This window comes from Marmota monax, unplaced genomic scaffold (genome assembly GCF_021218885.2).
Source record: "Marmota monax isolate L192 unplaced genomic scaffold, Marmota_monax_Labrador192_F-V1.1 WCK01_AAM20220418_F8-fsc00009, whole genome shotgun sequence".
NCBI classification, from domain to species: Eukaryota; Metazoa; Chordata; class Mammalia; order Rodentia; family Sciuridae; genus Marmota; species Marmota monax.
The window spans coordinates 24,204,096-24,221,114 of record NW_026694710.1 but is presented as its reverse complement, the minus strand read 5'-3'; the positions used below and the strand labels follow the sequence as shown (position 1 = coordinate 24,221,114).

Here is a 17,019-nt window from a genome sequence, read left to right as displayed (position 1 = left end):
TGGCTGTGGCTGTGAAGGTGGGAGGGGCTTGTTCACTGGGGTCAGTGGGGTCCTTAGCACAGCCCAACTGGACTTAGCATGGAGGGGGCAGGGATAGGATCGCTTCCCGTCCAGTCTGAGGCCATGGCAAGGACGAGACAGGAAAGAAGAACGGGGACAGGGGACATGGGGTGAAGGTGGGGGGAGGAGAAGTAGGGAGGAAGTTCAACGCGCGAAAGAAAGGCGGCTCCCAGAGCCCCGAGTCCTAGATCTAAAGGCGGCCCACTGTCACATGGTGGGAGGATGGCTGCTCGGCCCTTCACCAGGCCTGAGGCCCCAGTGGGGGGCGTGGGATCTCAACGCGCAGCTGGGAGGGGTGGCATGCACCAAATGGACCTGGGGGGCCTGGAGGACGCCTCCAAGAGATGGACACACTCCTCCTGGAGCAGGTGCCCTGGGGTGTGCAGAGGGTCCCCGGGGACTGCCTGCGGGAGGGGAGTGCCCATGTGAGCAGCCACAGGGGACACAGAGCACCAGAGGTCTCCTGTGCCAGCTCCACAGCTCAGGCCAAACCGCGAGCCCAGGAGTGTGCCCCAGCGGCTGGGTGGCTCCCTGGCCAGTGCCCCAGGGAGACACAGTGGTGAGCCGCTTATTCCGTGATGATCTCCAACTGCTCAACACCTGTGGACAGAGTGGAAGCAACCAGCCAGGCCTCGGCAGGGACGGGTGCTTGCTCTCAGCGTCGTGATCCAGCCAAGGGAGGCTCAAAACCACTCCCCCGCCAGGGCCCTCTGTCCTGCACCCTCCTGCCCCTCACCACGAAGGCTGGCAAGTTCATGTTCCTGCTTGTGCTGTGGGGTGTGTGGAGGTGGGAGTGTTGGTCACTGCTGCGCCCCATGCCTGAGCAGCTCCATGCCTGGTGACACCCACCACCACTGTGATGTGATTTTGGAAACTTCACATAGGGTTTTTATTTGGTTTTCTTTCACTTCCCCCTTTCCTTCAAAAGGTTAGTATTTGCATTATGAACGTAATACTAGCTCATTATAATAAGTCAAAGAAACAGAACATGATTTTCAGTCCACTCTGATCCCTCCCCAGTGACTCTCCCCACCAGGCAATCACACTGATTGGGCTAGCTTCTCCATTAGTTTTCTGTTGGCTTAGGCACAGACATTGGGCCTTTGGTCAGCTCTTTCAATAATGAGTTCATGCTCCATGGGTCATTCTAAAAGCTACTTTTGCATTTAGCCATGTACCATGGATATCTTTCCACATTCATCTGCACAGGTCTATCTACGAGACCTACAATCCCTTACCCTTTGTATCTGCTCTCTGTTGCTATAACAAAATACCTGAAATGTGATAACTTATTTTTAAAAAGAGGTTCTTTTAGCTCATAGAAAGGAGGCTGAAAGTCCACCTGTGTGTGGTCTCATTTCTTCAGCCTCTGGTGAGGGTCCTCTTGGCTGCATCATGACATATGGATGATATTAGGGCTGGAGCCCATGCAAAAGGGGAAGAGTGCCTAGTGCCACAGGAGGCCAGAGAGGGATGCAGGGGCCAGGCTCATTTTTATAACTTGTTCTTGTGAGGACTGACTCACTCCATGAGATCAGCACAAATCCTGAGAACAGTGGCCTAAGGACCTAAACCCTCCCAGGCTCCACTTGACAGGTTCCACCACCTCTTGCTGCCACCAGTCTGAAGCCTACTCACGGAGAAGGCGGAGCTTCAAGTGAGCAGGGCAGTGGCCTCGAAGCCTGATCAAACCCTGCCTGAGGCCAGGCCATGCCACTCCACTGGGCTTCGGGGCCAGCAAGGAGCCAGAGAGGGCAGAGGGAGTGCAAAAGGAGCTGGAAGGGGTGGGGTGTGGACTGCACAGGACGGGGCTCTGGGCTGTGGTGAGGACTGGGGCTTTCAGTCCACACAGGGGCTCTGCTCTGCTCTGTATCCTGAGTAGACCCCAGGACGGGGACAAGGACAAGCGCAGGGAACCCAGTGGCTCACTAGGGAGAGAAGACATGCAAACCCTCTCCAGTCGAAGCTGCTGTTCTTTAGGGCCACAGGTGGCACAGGATCAGACCTCATGTTGGCCCTCAGGACTCAAGGAGGTGGACGCGACCTGAGGATCCAGAGGGAGCCACCTGCCCAAGTTCCTGCAGCTGACGGCGTGGGATCCTGCGGGGTTTCCAGGACCCTCACTCCACAGAGCCCAGTCCAGGGCCCTCACCTGTGTCCTCCGGGCCCTCAGTCAGGGGGCCCTGCTGCAGCTGAGGCAGACCCGCTGGCACACACCCCGGAGTCTGCGCAGAGCGGTGACACCCTGTGTGACAGACAGCAGGATTCCATTTCTGCTTCCCCAGACGTGCTAATCGATGGGCCGTCACTCCCTGGTGCGTCCTCTGATGGTCGTGAAGATGTAGGAGGTGAAAATCAGTGTTGAAAAGCTTTCCTACGAGCGCCTTCTTGGGAGAATGGAAATTCGACTGCAAAATGTGCAGGTGAGAACCAGGCTTCAGGTTATCTGCTTCTCATAAATGGAAAATATCCACGATTCAGAGGAAGGAGACGGGGGCGTCGCCAGGCCCGTTAGCGTGGTTCTAATGAGGGGATCAGCAATCAGTAATGAAGACAGCAGCCCCGCTCTGGGCTGTGCTCGGCCGAGTGCATGGGAAGCAGCTCACCGCCCAGCCTTGGGCACCACGTGGACGTGCTGGGCTTCGCCCGCCCGCTGCCTGGCAGACTCCTGATCATTCTCCAGACCTGCCCTGTGAGCCGCCCTTTATCTCCTGCTTCCGCTACCAGGAGCCTCGCAGAAACCCACAGGGGCTGGGGTTTCTGTGTCATAGTCAGTTTGGGTGACGGTGATGGAGTGCCCCAGACAGGGCGTAAGCCACAAGCACAGCTGCTGGAGTTTAAATGGTGTCTTCCTAAATCACGTGTCGGGATTCCATCCCCAGGGTGACAGCAGCAGGCACCCTCTCAGAGGCAGAGCAGCCCTCACCAGACACCCAACTACAGATGCTGAACCCTCCGTCACCTTGATCTTGGACTTTCCAGCCTCCAGAAGGGTCACACACGTCTATTATTTATGGACGGCCCAGTCCCCGATCTTTGGTCACAGCAGCAGGAACAAACCAAGATGCACGCCCTGCTGGTTTACAGGTGGCCTCTCCTTGCTCTGTGCTCCCACGGTGGCGAGAGTGCTGGTCCCTTTGTCATCGGATCAGGACAGCAATCCCACAACGGGTGTCACCTGTGACTTCATCCAAACCGTGTACCCCAACCCTCACCTTGGGGGTTGGGGTCTTGCCGTATGAACTAGGGGACACATTCAGCCCACTGCAGACCAGGTTAGGCCCCTCCTCTAGATGATCTTGCTCCCCTCAGTTGTCACCCATCCTAGTGTCCACTATTCTGTGTCAGTCAGCTCTGGCCTAGTCTGCAGAAGAGACTCTCTGAGTGTTTGTTGATTGACCGACTAACCCCCAAATAACAGAGTGGGCACAAGAGGCCAGGAGGCAAACCCGTGCCTTCCTCCTCCTGGAGACGGACCACACTGCCACACGCCAGTGCACTTTGTCTCTCCACCTTCACTGCTGTGGCAATGGCACGTTTTTAGCCTGACCTCAGACAGCAAGACTCAACCGCCCTGCCCAGGGTTTTTGTAACCGCCAGGCCAGGGTCAGGTTGGTGCCAGAGGGAGCTGGAACGCTGGCTGCCAAGAACAGGACACCACGGGGCTGACTCGGAAGGCTCTGTGTCATTCCTCCCACTGTCCTCTGGGGGCACCTACTGCCTGAGTTGGGGAGGGGCCGGGCCTGCAGATGCTGAGCACCTGTGGCCACAGGTCATGGAACTGAAGAAGGAGGATGGGGACCAAAGTCCCACAACCCCCACAGTGGGGCTAGAATCGCTGATGTGCAAAACCACCACAATGTTTCCCAGGTGACAGTGGCTTATGCCCTTATGCGCAGGCTGGTTCCGGGGCCTTCCCTACAGGACAAAGCACCCGGAGCTCTCCCAGGTGTGGCCACTTGCCACCGACTGAAGGCCACTGCAGCCTGGAGCCGCTCTTGCCTGGGGCTTAAAGGGTCACTGCAGGAGGAGATGCCTGGGGACAGTCGGCTCTGCAGGGCGGGTCTTGTTTAGTTGCTGTGACACCTTTTAGTCTTGTCCTCTGGAGTCACTTTGGTGGGTGCCACACCTGCCTGGACGTTCCTGGGCGTGGGTGTAGAGAGGGGCCCACGGCCGAGGCGGAGCAGGTGTGACGGGCGGAAGGCAGTCCACAGGCGGCTTCTCCTTCCCAGGAGTTTCACCCAACTTGGTCTGTCGCCGTCTCTGCTGGCCTATGGGATCCACATTAGGCCAGAGCCAGAGGTCAGAGAGGTGCTGCTGAGCCAAGGAAGAGGAGGACCGGGGCTGCTGGCCCAGCTGCTCCAGCGGAGGACAGGCTCCTCCTGCTGGCTGTAAAGAATCACCACGCTCCGTGGTGCGCAGATGGATCCCTGGCTGAGGGACTTCGGCCAGCGTCACACCACAGGGCTGCGCTCCCTCTCCCTGCACGACCACCACAGCTCACACTGTGGGACAGCGGCAAGAGGAGGGAGAAACAAGCTCCCGGCAGGAGCCTGGCCAAGCTTCACTGGCCGCCGGGCGCCGGGAGATGGATTTTGGAACATGTTTTGCCTGATACAGGAGGCCCAGGAAGCACTCTGCCTGCTCCAGGCCGCCCCGGGGACACAGGGAGCTCAAACCACAGTGAGTGAAGGGTTGCTGAGCCCGGGGCTGAGGTTTGGGAGGGGCACTCCCGCCCTGCACTGTTCCAGCCCCTCCCCTGGATGCCCTGGGACTCCGTGAAGCTCTGCCTTTCCATCCAGTGGAGCTGAGGGCCGCTGGAAACCCCGGCCCCAAGGCTTTGGGAGAGTGCAGTTGGTTTCCATAACCTCTTCTCCACTCCGTGGCTCTCCGGGTAACGTTGCCGGATTTCTGCGCTGGTCAGGTCTCACGGCTGACCACGTCTCTGTTGGCTCTTCCTAAACCATGACCCCGGGTCCCCGGGTTCTACGATGAACTCCAGGGAGTTTAGACCATGGCCCTCCCCGCTCAGGAGTTCAGGAGTAACCCAATTCTCTCACTTGGCTCCACCGGGGTTCCTCTTGGGGGAGCACAGACTCCTCCCCAGGTCCTGAGGGGCGGGCGGGGAGCCCCTTCTGGCTCTCACACAGATCCGGCCTTCCTCAGCAAAGAAGGGGACGTCTTGGCCTCTGTGTGCCACGTTCTTGTTTTCTTATTTGTCAAAATCCCACGTGGAGAAGATGGGGTGTCGCGGCTTGAGCTTTGCGCCTCTCTCCATGTACTGAGATCTGAGCCCCCAGGACCTCAGCATGTGACCTTGTTTGGAAACCATGTCCTTCAGGTGTCATCAGTCATGATGAGGCTGTGCTGGAACACTGGGCTCCCACCTGACCCACGTCCTGATAGGGAATCAGGACTCAGACATGCACACCGGGGACATTGTGTGAGGACTGGACCGGTCGCTGCCTGCCCAGAAGCCACCAGGAGAGGGACCTGGAGCATGGCCCTGTCCTCACTTTGTGGACTCCCGGGCCCTAGGCCTGTGAGACAGCACTTCTGTGGCCTAAGTCTCTCTGTTTGTGGGACTTTATTATGGCCGCTCTAGAAAGTACAGGGGCTGTTAATTGGTGGCCTCAGTCTCATGCACCAGGTCTTTAGGACCCCAAGACCCTCCCCTTCACCACCGTCAAGCAGAAACCTCCTGTCCACAGCCTCCAGCCCTCCCAAGGGCACCTTGAGCAGTTCTAAACCATCCCTGGGCTTTGTCCCCAGACTCCCCAAGCCCCTTCTAGAGTGATGGCGTCCACTGTTGGCTGCCCAGACTGAGCCGCACACCTCTGCCCCTTGCTTGCCTGGGGCCCCACCTCCTTCTCGGCTGCCCCGTCCCTGCCTCTGAGCGCCGTGAACAACACCTGCCCAAATTTTGGAATTCCTGGAGTCTCGCCTCCTGGCATGCAGGGGAGAGCCCAGGAAATGTTTTGACAAGGGAGGAGGGTGTCCAGCTGCTCTGTGACACGGCTGCTGTCACCAGGTGCGGAAGAGCCAGGCCGGGCTCCTGATCTCCACTGTGTCCTCCCAGTCCATGCGAAGAGCGGGTCCTTCTGAAGTGCTGGCCCCCAAGATGCTCCCTGGACCCCCTTCATGGCCCTGGTCGAAGGTGGGCGTGCCCTCCTCCCGGAAGCCCTCCCTGGCCCCTCCGTGGCCTCTGCCTTCTGCTTCCCTAGCCCAGCCCTGGCCCTGCAGGGTCACGTTGGCAGTTTGGGTTTCTGCCCCCGCCCCCAGTCCTGGTCACACTAGGACACCTGGAACTGTAGTAAGTCCCACTGCTCAGCACCGTTCTGCAGGTTGGCTTGGCGTGCTCTTGAATGCTCGTTGGTGATGGCAGCAGGGACAGGACTGCTGCCCCAGGACTCAAGGTCTGTGGCCAGAGCTGGTCATCCTTTGGTCCCCAGCTCAGCACCTGGGCTGTGGCAGGTCTGCATGACGAAGGAGCCACCTTCCCGAGTGTGGAAGGAGATGAGGATCATGTCCCCTTGTTGTCATCAATGAATGTTGAATCGGGGCCCTCGGTGACATCATAGGGCACAATGTGCGAGCTTCCCTTCTGGCTCTGGCTCCCCTCTCCATCCCTCTTGGGGAAGTTCAGCTGCTCCCCACTCCAGCCCATGCTGCGAGAGGCCTGGAGTGCTAAGCCCCTGCAGCCACGCCAGGGATTTTGAGTTGAGGCTACAGTGATGGTTGGCGGCAAAGCTGCCGCTGGTCCCCAGTGTGGCCGCTTGTCTGTCTGCTGGGCGTCTTGGGCCGTGCTCTTGACCTGTGGTTCTCAGACCTCACCAAGTGTCACGGCCAGACTGCTGACCTTGACAGAGGCCCAGGCTCCCGAGGACAGGGCTGGCCCTGGATGTCTACAAAGTCCCACAGGTGAGCCAGGTGGGTGAGCCGCTGACCTGGTGGCTTGCTGCTCCAGATGTGGCCTGTGGACCTGCAATGTGGGCCTTGCCTGGAGCTGCAGAATGCAGAACCTCGCCCCCAGCTCAGGCCTCCTCAGCCAACCTAGGAGGGACCAGGATCGCAGGCACAAGGGAACTTGGAAGTCCTGACAGCCAAAGGGGACAGCCTAGGGGATCAGGGACCGTCTAGGGGACTCTCCACGCCCAGCTCTGGCTTGCCGACACACTCCATTGTGTCCCATTCCCATGGCAACCCCAGAGGGGCACTTTTTTCTATTTTACAGAAGATGACACTGAGGGTCAGAGAGGTGAGTGACTTCTGAGTCACAGGTCCATGGATGGGGACTGGGATTGGAAACCCAGAGGTCCCATGCTGGTCCCCACTGCACCCCGTCACCCTTAAGCCAGAATATGATCAGCAATGACTTCAGAGCCAACTTCCCAATGATTTCAGCTTAACTCACCGTGGCAGGACCTAGACAAAATATGACACCAACGTTCATCCGCCAGGAAGGAGACCAGACAGGGTTTCCTCGTCGACCCTAAAGTCCAGCCCCCAGGACAGGACCCCTATGTCCTAGTGCCCCAAGCCTTCCCCCAAGAGTCCCTGCAAAGAGCCCGCGGGCTTACCATGCTCGTCCAGCAGGATGTTGTCTGGCTTGATGTCCCTGGAAAAGAAAACAGAGCGGCTGGCAGTGTGTTCCTGGGGCCCGCTGAGAAGCGTCACAGACTGCGGGGCAGAGGTGACAACACCCTGTGTGCTCGTCCCTCCCCCCACAAGGCCTCAGAGGGGGCGGGTGTGACCGGCAAGGGGCCCTGTCCTCCTTCCTTCTCCTCTGGAGTGGCTAGCAGGTGGAAAATGTATCCCTCAGTGTCACTAACGGGCGGCCTCCTGACCCACCTCCACGGTCATAGAAACCCCGGATGTGGACATTTAGATGTCAGTCTTCACCGTCACCCTGGACTGCAGAGTGGTAGGTCGTCTGCGTCCGCCCTGTGGGCGCCACTGCCTGGCTGACCCTCCTGGATAGCAAAGAGCCCGCGCAGCTCAGCCAGGGCTGGGGATCTGGAAGTTCTGCGCTACGTCCTCATCAGAGCAAAGGCCCCCGGCTCCAGCTGGCTCTCCACAGCCAGGGCCTTGCTCCTGCGCTCTGTCCCTGGCACGGCTGGGTCACTGTGAGCACAAGGAAACCCCGGCGGGCACCGCGGGAGAGTGGACCTGAGGCACCAGCTCCGACGTCCCACTCATCGCTAACGGCACGAGCCTGCTGACGCTCGCAGGGAACCAGAGTGGACAGACACGCGCCCCACGCGGGCTTGAGGTCAGGAGACGAGGCCCACGACCGCTCTCTCCACATAACGAGCAGTCGCTCCTGCGCTGCTCAGGTATCAATCCCACCGACACTCACGGAGGCCATGTGTGACAGGCTGTGCCGTGTTGGCCTGGGGAGGAAGGGGACCCTCAGCCGTGTTCTTGACTTCTCACTTTCACTGTGACCTTTTGAGCCCCTGGATCTTGATGAGCATGAAGTAAGTGGGCGCCTGCTGCCACGTTCACAGAACGTCTGCTGAGAACTAGGGGGTCACTTGGGGAGGTGGTTAGGGAGCCCACGGGGTTCCCCTGGGAAGGATGATCTCGAGAAGGGACAAAACAAAAGGCGGAAGACCCCACGTCACACAGGCGTGGACCCAGTCAGCAAACGCTGCTCCCCGCCCAGGGGGCTCCCAGCAGGTTCTCTCCAGCAGGCGTGAGAGGAGGGGAGACGAGGCGTGTGTCCTGATGTCCACACGCAGCTGGGGCTGGGGATCCTCCCACGGCGTCCTGGGGCTGGCGCGGCCTGGCTGGGCATGGGGGCCAGGCAGGAGGGGGCTGAGGTCCAGGGCACACGGACCACAAAACCCCCGGGAGGGCCACGGCCCAGAGACAGCGTCACGCCAGGACAGAGGTGGGGTGCGTGGGACAACAGACCCCAGCTGTGGCCAGGTGTGCGTGGGGCTGAATAGTGTCCCCCACTCCCGTCCCCCGCCCTCAGAACACCACCTTCTCTGGAAATGGGACCTTCTGGATGTGATTAGTCAAGAATGTCAAGAGGACACTCTCCTGGATGTAGGGCCACCCCAAATCCAGTGACCTGGGTCTTTACAGGGGAAGGAGACGGGGGTTTGGACACACAGAGGAGATATGGGGCAGACCCTGGGGTGGCACAGCCACAAGTCAAGGAGGCCCGGGGCCAGCAGTGGCAGGAGGCCAGGGGAACCTCCCGTGGGCCTGTGGAGGAAGCACGGGACTGATGAGTGTGTGTGTGTGTGCGTGTGTATGTGTGTGTGTGAGTGTGTGCATGTATGTGTGCATGGCCGTGTGTATGCGTGTATGTGTGTGCGTGTGTGTATGTGTGTGTATGTGCGTGTGTGTATGTGTGTATATGGATGTATATGTGTGTGTATGTGTGTGTGTGCGTGTATGTGTGTGTATATGTGTATCTGCATGTGTGCATGTGTGTATATGTGTACGTGTGTGTGCGTGTATGTGCGTGTGTGTATGTGTGTGCGTGTGTATGTGTGTGTATGTGCGTGTGTGTATGTATGTGGATGTATATGTGTGTGTATGTATGTGTGTGTGCGTGTGTATGTGTGTGTATGTGCGTGTGTGTATGTGTGTATGTGGATGTATATGTGTGTGTATGTATGTGTGTGTGCGTGTGTGTGTGTATTTTTTGGTACTGGGGATCTAACTCAGGGGTGCTTTACTACTGAGCTGCATCCCGAGCCCTTTTTCCTTTCTATTTTGAGACAGGGCCTCACTAAGGGCTGAGGACAGCCTCAAACTTGTCATCCTCCTTCCCCAGCCTTCTGAGTAACTGGGGTGATAGGAACGAGCCAGGGCGCCGGGCAGTTCAGGTCATTGTAAACTACCAATGTTGTGGTCATTGGCTGTGACGGCTGCAGGAAGCCAGCCATGGAAGGAGAGGGGGCCACACCTCAAGAGGTAGCCAGGGCACCCACTCACCACAGAATCACTTTAGACAGGGCCACCACCCCTCCAAGCCCCCACCCCCTGCTGATGGCATCTTGTCCATGAGGATCGGGGGACAGACACAACCAGCTTGGTCACCAGACCCCAGACTCCAAGGAAAGGAGCTGTCCTGTCTGGGGGCCCAGCATAGGCACTGGCTCCCTGGTTCTGACCACGCTCACCCAGCCCCGCTGCCTGCTGTGCAAGTCCTGCCTCTCTGCCTCCTTTGCTGAGTGTGTTCAGCGTCTGGATCATGGCCGGTTCCTTCTACAGCACTCTCAGCCCAGAGCAGAGTCTCAAGCATTTATGGGTGGCCCTCGGTAGCTACCAGGGACAAAGAATAAGACACACCTGGCCCAATGGACCTGGTGTCTTGGTGGGCTAGGGGCAGGACAGAGAGCATGTGAATAAGTGTCAAGCAGGCAAGTTGGGACAAGTGCTTTGAAGAAACGGGACACGGGTCTGGAAGAGTCCTACAGGGAAGCCTCTCAGGAGGGGTGGCACAGAGCTGGCATGCCAGAGCAGGGGAGGCTGGCTCTGCACGGTACAGGGGGCAGGTCTGGTTTTGCAGACGAGGTTGGGGGTGGTGAGGAGAGACTGTTGCACGGTGACAAGGTTCTGGCCCATGGAGTATGGCCGAGGTGAAGGGAGGCACTCCCTGATCTGGTTGTCACATGGCAAAGTGACGAGTCCTGCCCCTGATTATGCTAGCCAGTGCAGACTGGGTGAGGACCGCCTTCCTGGCTTGGGATGGAAGCTGCCAGGTGGGAGTGGGCCGTAGGCAGGACATGCAGCTGCCCCCGGGAGTCGGGTAGCCTCTGGCCAGTGAGTAGAAGGAGAATGGGGACCTCGGGCCTCCAGCCATAGGGACAGAGCTCTGCCCACCACCGTGAGAGCTGGGAGAGGATGCTGACCTCCAGGGAAGAATGCAGCCCAGGGCCAGGGGCTTGCAGTCCCCTGAGTCCAGAAGCAAAGGAGCAGGAGAGCTGGCGGCACCCTGGCCCGTGGCTGGAGAGGAAGAGCGTGGGTAGTTAAGCCACCAAGTTGGTGTGGACTGGCGAGGCAGACGCAGCACCCTAGCCGAGACCCTGTGGTCTCCGAGCCTCATCTTCCTTGTCTGGGAAACGGTGGTGACAGCAGCCACCTTGGTGCAGTTGAGTGTAGGAACCCAGAGCAGCGGTGCCGCAGGTCCAAGTGCCGAGGGTGACACGGGGCCGCGAGAGGTTCTCCTTAAAGGAGAGAGCTCTGGGGCCAAGTCTCCAAGTTTGAGCAAGATGAATTCGGTTGCTTTTCCATGAGACTCATGGGGCAGAGCTGTGCGGAAGAGGCCGCGGGTCCGAGGCACTGGGAATCTAATAAGCAGAGCGTTTTATGGCAGAGCATCTTATCAGAGCCGCGCTCAGCGGCTGCAGGGCCGTTTCGGCCAGGCCTATTTTTCACATTGATTGTATCTCAGCTCCAAAGCGGCCTCCTGTTGAAAATGGGCTCCTACATCCAGAAAGGGCATTGGAAGACGGTGTGGATGGGGACGGATGGGACGATGTTTTCTGAGGCCAAACTCATAAATTCAGAGCTGGCAAAATGACACTGTGACAGAAAGCATGCATGAGAGGCTATGCAACCCTGCTCTCGAATTATCCCCGGCCCTCAGATAAAACGCGCCATCAAATGTCAGCCAGGCCATTTTACAGCCACAGGGACGTGGCCGTGATCCAGCAGAGCCCATGCCCAGGCTGCCACGGAGGGTCGTGAGGACGCTCCTGCCCGCACCCCTGCGCGGAGCCTCTGAGGGTGCCTGCTGCCATCTTGCCCAGCAGCAAAGGCAAGAGCAGCCCAGTGGAGAAAGGGCTGGGCTGGTGCAGTGGACACCTGGGTCCGTTTCACCCAGTGCAGGGGATGCACTGTCGGTGTGCATGGGTGGCCGGGAGGTGCAGACAGACGCAAGAGACCAGTCCCCAGCCTGCCTCTTGCTAGCCGTGGAGACGTGAGCCCACAGGCCACCCTGAGCCTCGGTCCCCCCAGCTGTATGCTGGGTGGTAACACCTGCTCCACGTGGTTCAACGAGGATTTGGAGAGCTGGTCCCCATGGGAGGGACCGGAGCAGGGTGGCACAGGGAGGCAGACCTGCTGCTGCCATAGAGCAGGGCCAAGGCTGCCAGGGCTGAGGCCCAGCCCACAGTGCAGGCGCTGGGAAGGGGACGGGAGGCCGTTACAGGGAGTCACCTTGGCCACTGACCCCTGGCTTGGTCAGCACTGATGGGGTAAGCTGATAGGGGGCAGGCGGCTGAGGAGCTGGGCTCTGACGTTGGACTCCATTGGCAGGGATCCAGCTTGTGGAATCAGTAACAAGAACGTGGACGCATGGCTACTCACTGAATGCCCTCCTTTCTCCTGCTTCCTGTGGCGGCAGGGCTGTCACGGACCTCACCCGGGCACCAAGCCTCATGTCAGTGGCAGGGCTGGCGAGGTTGACAGCTGTCCTGGCCAGTGTGCACTGAAGCCCAGTCTGTGGATTTAACAACGTGTGCAGGGTACAGGGCTGGGGACCGTGGGGGCATTTTACATGTCACTTCACTCAGTGCTGCCACAGCTCCCCGAGGCAGCCGTAAGAAAGAACCTTCAGAGAGGGTCAACAGTGTGCCAGGCTCCCTGTGACTCTCCAGAGACCACACATCAGCAGAGGCGAGGCGGTTCTCCAGATCTGTGCTCTCGGGCTGGGGTGTGGGCCTGGAAGGGAACTAGGGATCTCGAGGCCTAAAGCCAGCAGCACTGATTCAAGGAGACACGTACAACAGATACTTCATTTAAAAATTACATTATTTGCATTTCTGAGTGCTTTTTATCTGGTACAGAAAACCTGACAAATAAGGCTGCAATTTCTCTTTTAACATGACCCAAATGGCCTCCCAAAGCCGAACTCAGCCCTGTCCCTCCTCTACCTAAATCCCCTTACGGTCTCTGTTGCCTACAGCACTGGTGGGCAGGCCCCGGGATTCTGTGTTCCAATATGACCTCAGAAATGAAAAGGGAACAATGAACCAACCTAGATGCCCTTCAATAGATGAATGGATTAAAAAATGTGGCATTTATACACAGTGGAATATTACTCAGCACTAAAAATTAATAAAATCATGGCATTTGCAGGCAAATGGATGGCATTAGAGCAGATTATGCTAAGTGAAGTTAGCCAATTCCTAAAAAACAAATGCCGAATGTCTTCTCTGATATAAGGGGGGTGACTCAAAATGGGATAGGGAGGAAGAGCATGAGAAGAAGATTACCACTAAATAGGGAAGAGAGGTGGGAGGGAAAAAGAGGGAGAAGGGGTGTTGCACGGAAGATGGAAGGAGAACCTCATTGTTATATGGAATACATATATGATGTTGTTATGAGAAAAAGAAAAAAAAAGTGTGTCACATTAGATTGGATAGAGAGAAAGGATGGGAGAGAGGGGAGGAGTAGGAGGGATAGGAAGGGCAGCAGAATAGCTGGGGACAGCCGCCGGCTCTGTCATGGTCTGTGAATGAAGCAGTCACGGCTGTGCCAAGGGTGAGAAGCAAAATTCAGAGGCACACGGGGCCTGCTACGGAAGCTCTGCCTCGCGGGAAGGCCCATGCTGCCACTCAATCTCCCTCTGGCTCTATCCTTGAGGCCGAGCCATGCTCGGGGCTGGCTGCTTTCCTCCTGCCGAGAACACACACCAGCATGGTGGGCGCTGTGCCCTCCCTGGGGCAGTCAGCTTGTTGTTCCCAGGTGCATCTCATGGAGATCTGGGAGCCTTCAGGATTCACACACATGTCCGGGACACACTGGGTCAGGGGATTCCTCCGTGCAGGAGTGGGCCCAGCAAGACACCTCCCTAGGCACAACGAGGGGTCACGTTCCCAACCAGCTCAGACTGCATCGGTCTCCCCAGTCGGTTCTTAGAAAGCTGAATGGCGAAGGTCTGTCCAGAGCTGCCTGCTCACCAGAGGGCAAGCTCCTACAGACAGAGCCACCGCAGCAGCCCTGGAAAGCCCAGGCGAGTGGGAGGGAAGTGCCCCAGGGCTCCACAGGGACGGCAAGACAGCCTGTGGGGACTGATGAGGTTTTAAAGGCAAGAACACAAACAACCACTGAAATCCTCACTCACTGAGCTGTGCAGGGCTCCGAGTTCCTCATCTGCGAAACAGGGATTCAGCGAGCTAATGTACTGAAGGAACCTAGCCCAGGTCCTAACGGGGGAGGGCCCCAATGCTTCTCCACTCTGTGCCACCCCCACTTAGCAGGAGGTTGGAAGGATCAGGATGTGGAAGAAAGGAGGACAGACAAGCTGACTCCCAAGTGGCTGTGCCTGTGTCTCACCTTCTTGCAGTTTTATCACCCACAAAGCCCTTCCTGTCCTGCAGGTCACTGAACCTACCTGCCAGGCTCAGAAAACCAGCCCTGTCTGCTTTGTATGAGGGAAGAAGCTGGAGGCTTTCCCTCGGGCCCAGGTGAACAACGGCCACAGCAGGATTTGAACCTGGCTCCCATCTAGTGCTATCCTTTCCCAGCCTCTGGGTGGGGCAGAGACATTGGGCAGCAGAGCCACTTGACTGACCACAAACACATCGCAGTCCTGGTGCCTGTGAGCTCCCTCCTGCAGCTGACCTGGCCCGTCTCCACCAGGCCAGCCCTCTGCACCTGCCAGCTCTTGGCATGGTGTCACTGCCTCTGAGAAGTTCCCCCGGAAGCCCTGGGGACCAGGTCGCTGTCTGCGTTTTCCTATTTGTGGCTGCAGGGGGGACCACATGGGTATCTGTGCCAGAGTGATTATGTCGTTCATGTTTCCTCTCCTAGTAGGAGCTGAGTCCACTGGAGCATGGCCCACAGCTGGCCCTGCAGGCCTGGCACGAAGCCCGATACACAGTAGGTGCTTAGCAGCAGTTGGAGACATTACTGAATCTGTCACTAATCAGGAGGCACCAGGTGGACCCTGCCTGAACTGCATGACATCTCAGTCCGCGGGTCCTGAGAAAGACCCAGGCGTATGTGCACGTGCCAGTTAGCCTCAGGTCCCTGCTTGGGGCTCAGGCCGCTGGTCCAGACAGGGGACCCCACACTCCCTGCCGGGGCAGCTACTCACAGGCTGGCATTCCCCAGACCCCGCCCCCCTCCATTTTACTTCCCTGGCTTTGGGCAGGGGGGGAGTCGCCAGGGAGACTCGGGACCCTTTCCTCTGGCCCAGCAGCAGGTCCTGGCTGCACCTCGGGGCTGCTGTGGCTCTTCCCCAGCACCCCACTTCTGGGAAGATGCCAGAGGAGGCCCCGTTCCCACTGAGACAAGCGCTGGTGAGAGGTCAAGTTTGTTCCTATCTACGCGTGAGAGAGGTTCCTACTGGAGTCTGAGCGCATGTGGCAGGGAGCCCCGAGGGCTGGAGCTCTTCAGGGTACCCAGCGCACAGCCATTGACACTCACCCTGTGCCAGCCAGCTCGGGTTGGAAAGCGCTCCCTGAAAGTCTGTGTGTTGGAAACCTCAGGCCCAGCTCATGTGCTGATGGTACTGGGATGGGGCCCATTAGGATTGAATGAGATCGTGAGGGAGGAGCCCCCAGGATGGGACCAGACCATGTGACACCCTGTGCTACTGTAGGAGGCAGCAACAAGGCCTCCTAACAGATGCCAGCAACTCCACACTGGACTAGCCCACGAAACCTGTGAGCTAAACAAACCCTTATTCTTTATAAATCATCCAATCTACTGCATTCAGTTGTAGTAACAGAAAATACACTAAGACCTGGTGCCTGAGTTGGCTCACAATGAAAGGCTGTAAGCCCTGGCTGATTCCGGGGAGGGTTCTTAATCTCTAGCCCCAGCAAGAGGCATAGCCTCATTAAGCCACGGGGCTTCAGTGGCTGGCCTGGCCCCTTCGGGAAACAGGCAGGATGGCTGTGTCTTATCTGCTGAGTCCTTCGGGCTCCTGTGGGGCCAGGCACATTCAATTTGATTGGCATGATGGGGGTGGGAGATAATCACCTTGTGACTCACAGCCTGAGGACACTGGTGTGGGTGTGGGGCACAGCAGGTGCAGATTAGCCAGAAAAGAAACAAGCAAATGCCCCCAACACATGCCCACTCACCCGTGGTGGCCTCGGGACCCAGGGTGCCCCCCATAAGGAGGGATGTCCCTGCTTTGATTTTACTAGGAATGCAGAGTCTGTGTCCAGACATTAATATTTTAAGAGCTGCTATTTTTAGGGCTCAGGCTCTCTGTAAAGATCTCCCAGGGGGACATGCTGCCAAGATGCATAAGTCACAGAGCCCCAGACAGCCCACGTGAGGAGGGAACTCAACTCCATCTGGAAGGAGCCATCCCTGGGCTGGCAGCCTCTCTGGGCCTGGGTCTCCTCACCTGGGCGGTGGGCTAATTGTGTCCACCCCTCTCTGGGGGCCATTGTGAGAATCAAGTGCAATGATGCATAGAAAACAGTTCGTCCAGCCTTGGTCTAATAAATGCATCCAACATTTAAGAATGCTTAATTCCCAAGTCAGGAAGCCCCCCCAGGGTCCCAAGGAGAGCAGCAGACTGAGGCCGGTGGAAAGGCATCTGGCTTTTCTGCCAGGTGTTGAGATTCAGCTTCATGGATGACACAGAGCGGGACCTGGGGACCCTCTCTTCACTCCTTGCCCCACAGCCCAGAGGGAAGGAGCCAGGAGCCCCTGCAGGAAGGAGGACGGTCCTACAGTTGACACATGGCTCCTTTGTGGGTGCTGTTCACGGGCATCACCTGTTCTTACATCAATCCTGTGTGCCGTCACCCCCACCTTATAGAGGAAGAATTATTCCCATCATCAAGAACACGAATAACAATGAATTGGGTGAGGCCAGGGGACAGGCGCACTTACACGTTGTTGGTGGGACTGGAAATCAGTGAGACCACTTTGGGAAGCAGTGTGGAGATCCCTCAAGAGACTAGGAATGGGACCTCCACACGACCCTGCCGTCCTACTCCTCGGTCTTTATCCAAAAGACCT

General features: G+C 57.9%; 1 protein-coding gene across 5 annotated transcripts in view; it reads right to left on the bottom strand.

The window, feature by feature from the left end:
• Positions 1–17,019, bottom strand: part of Stk32b (serine/threonine kinase 32B) — a 271,083-nt gene that overhangs the window by 47,525 nt on the left and 206,539 nt on the right. For all 5 annotated transcript variants that reach the window (XM_046423486.2, XM_046423488.2, XM_046423485.2 and 2 more), the window contains one exon: positions 7,641–7,678. In XM_046423486.2, coding sequence (XP_046279442.1) covers positions 7,641–7,678 — 38 coding nt within the window. The remainder of the gene's footprint in view (positions 1–7,640; positions 7,679–17,019) is intronic.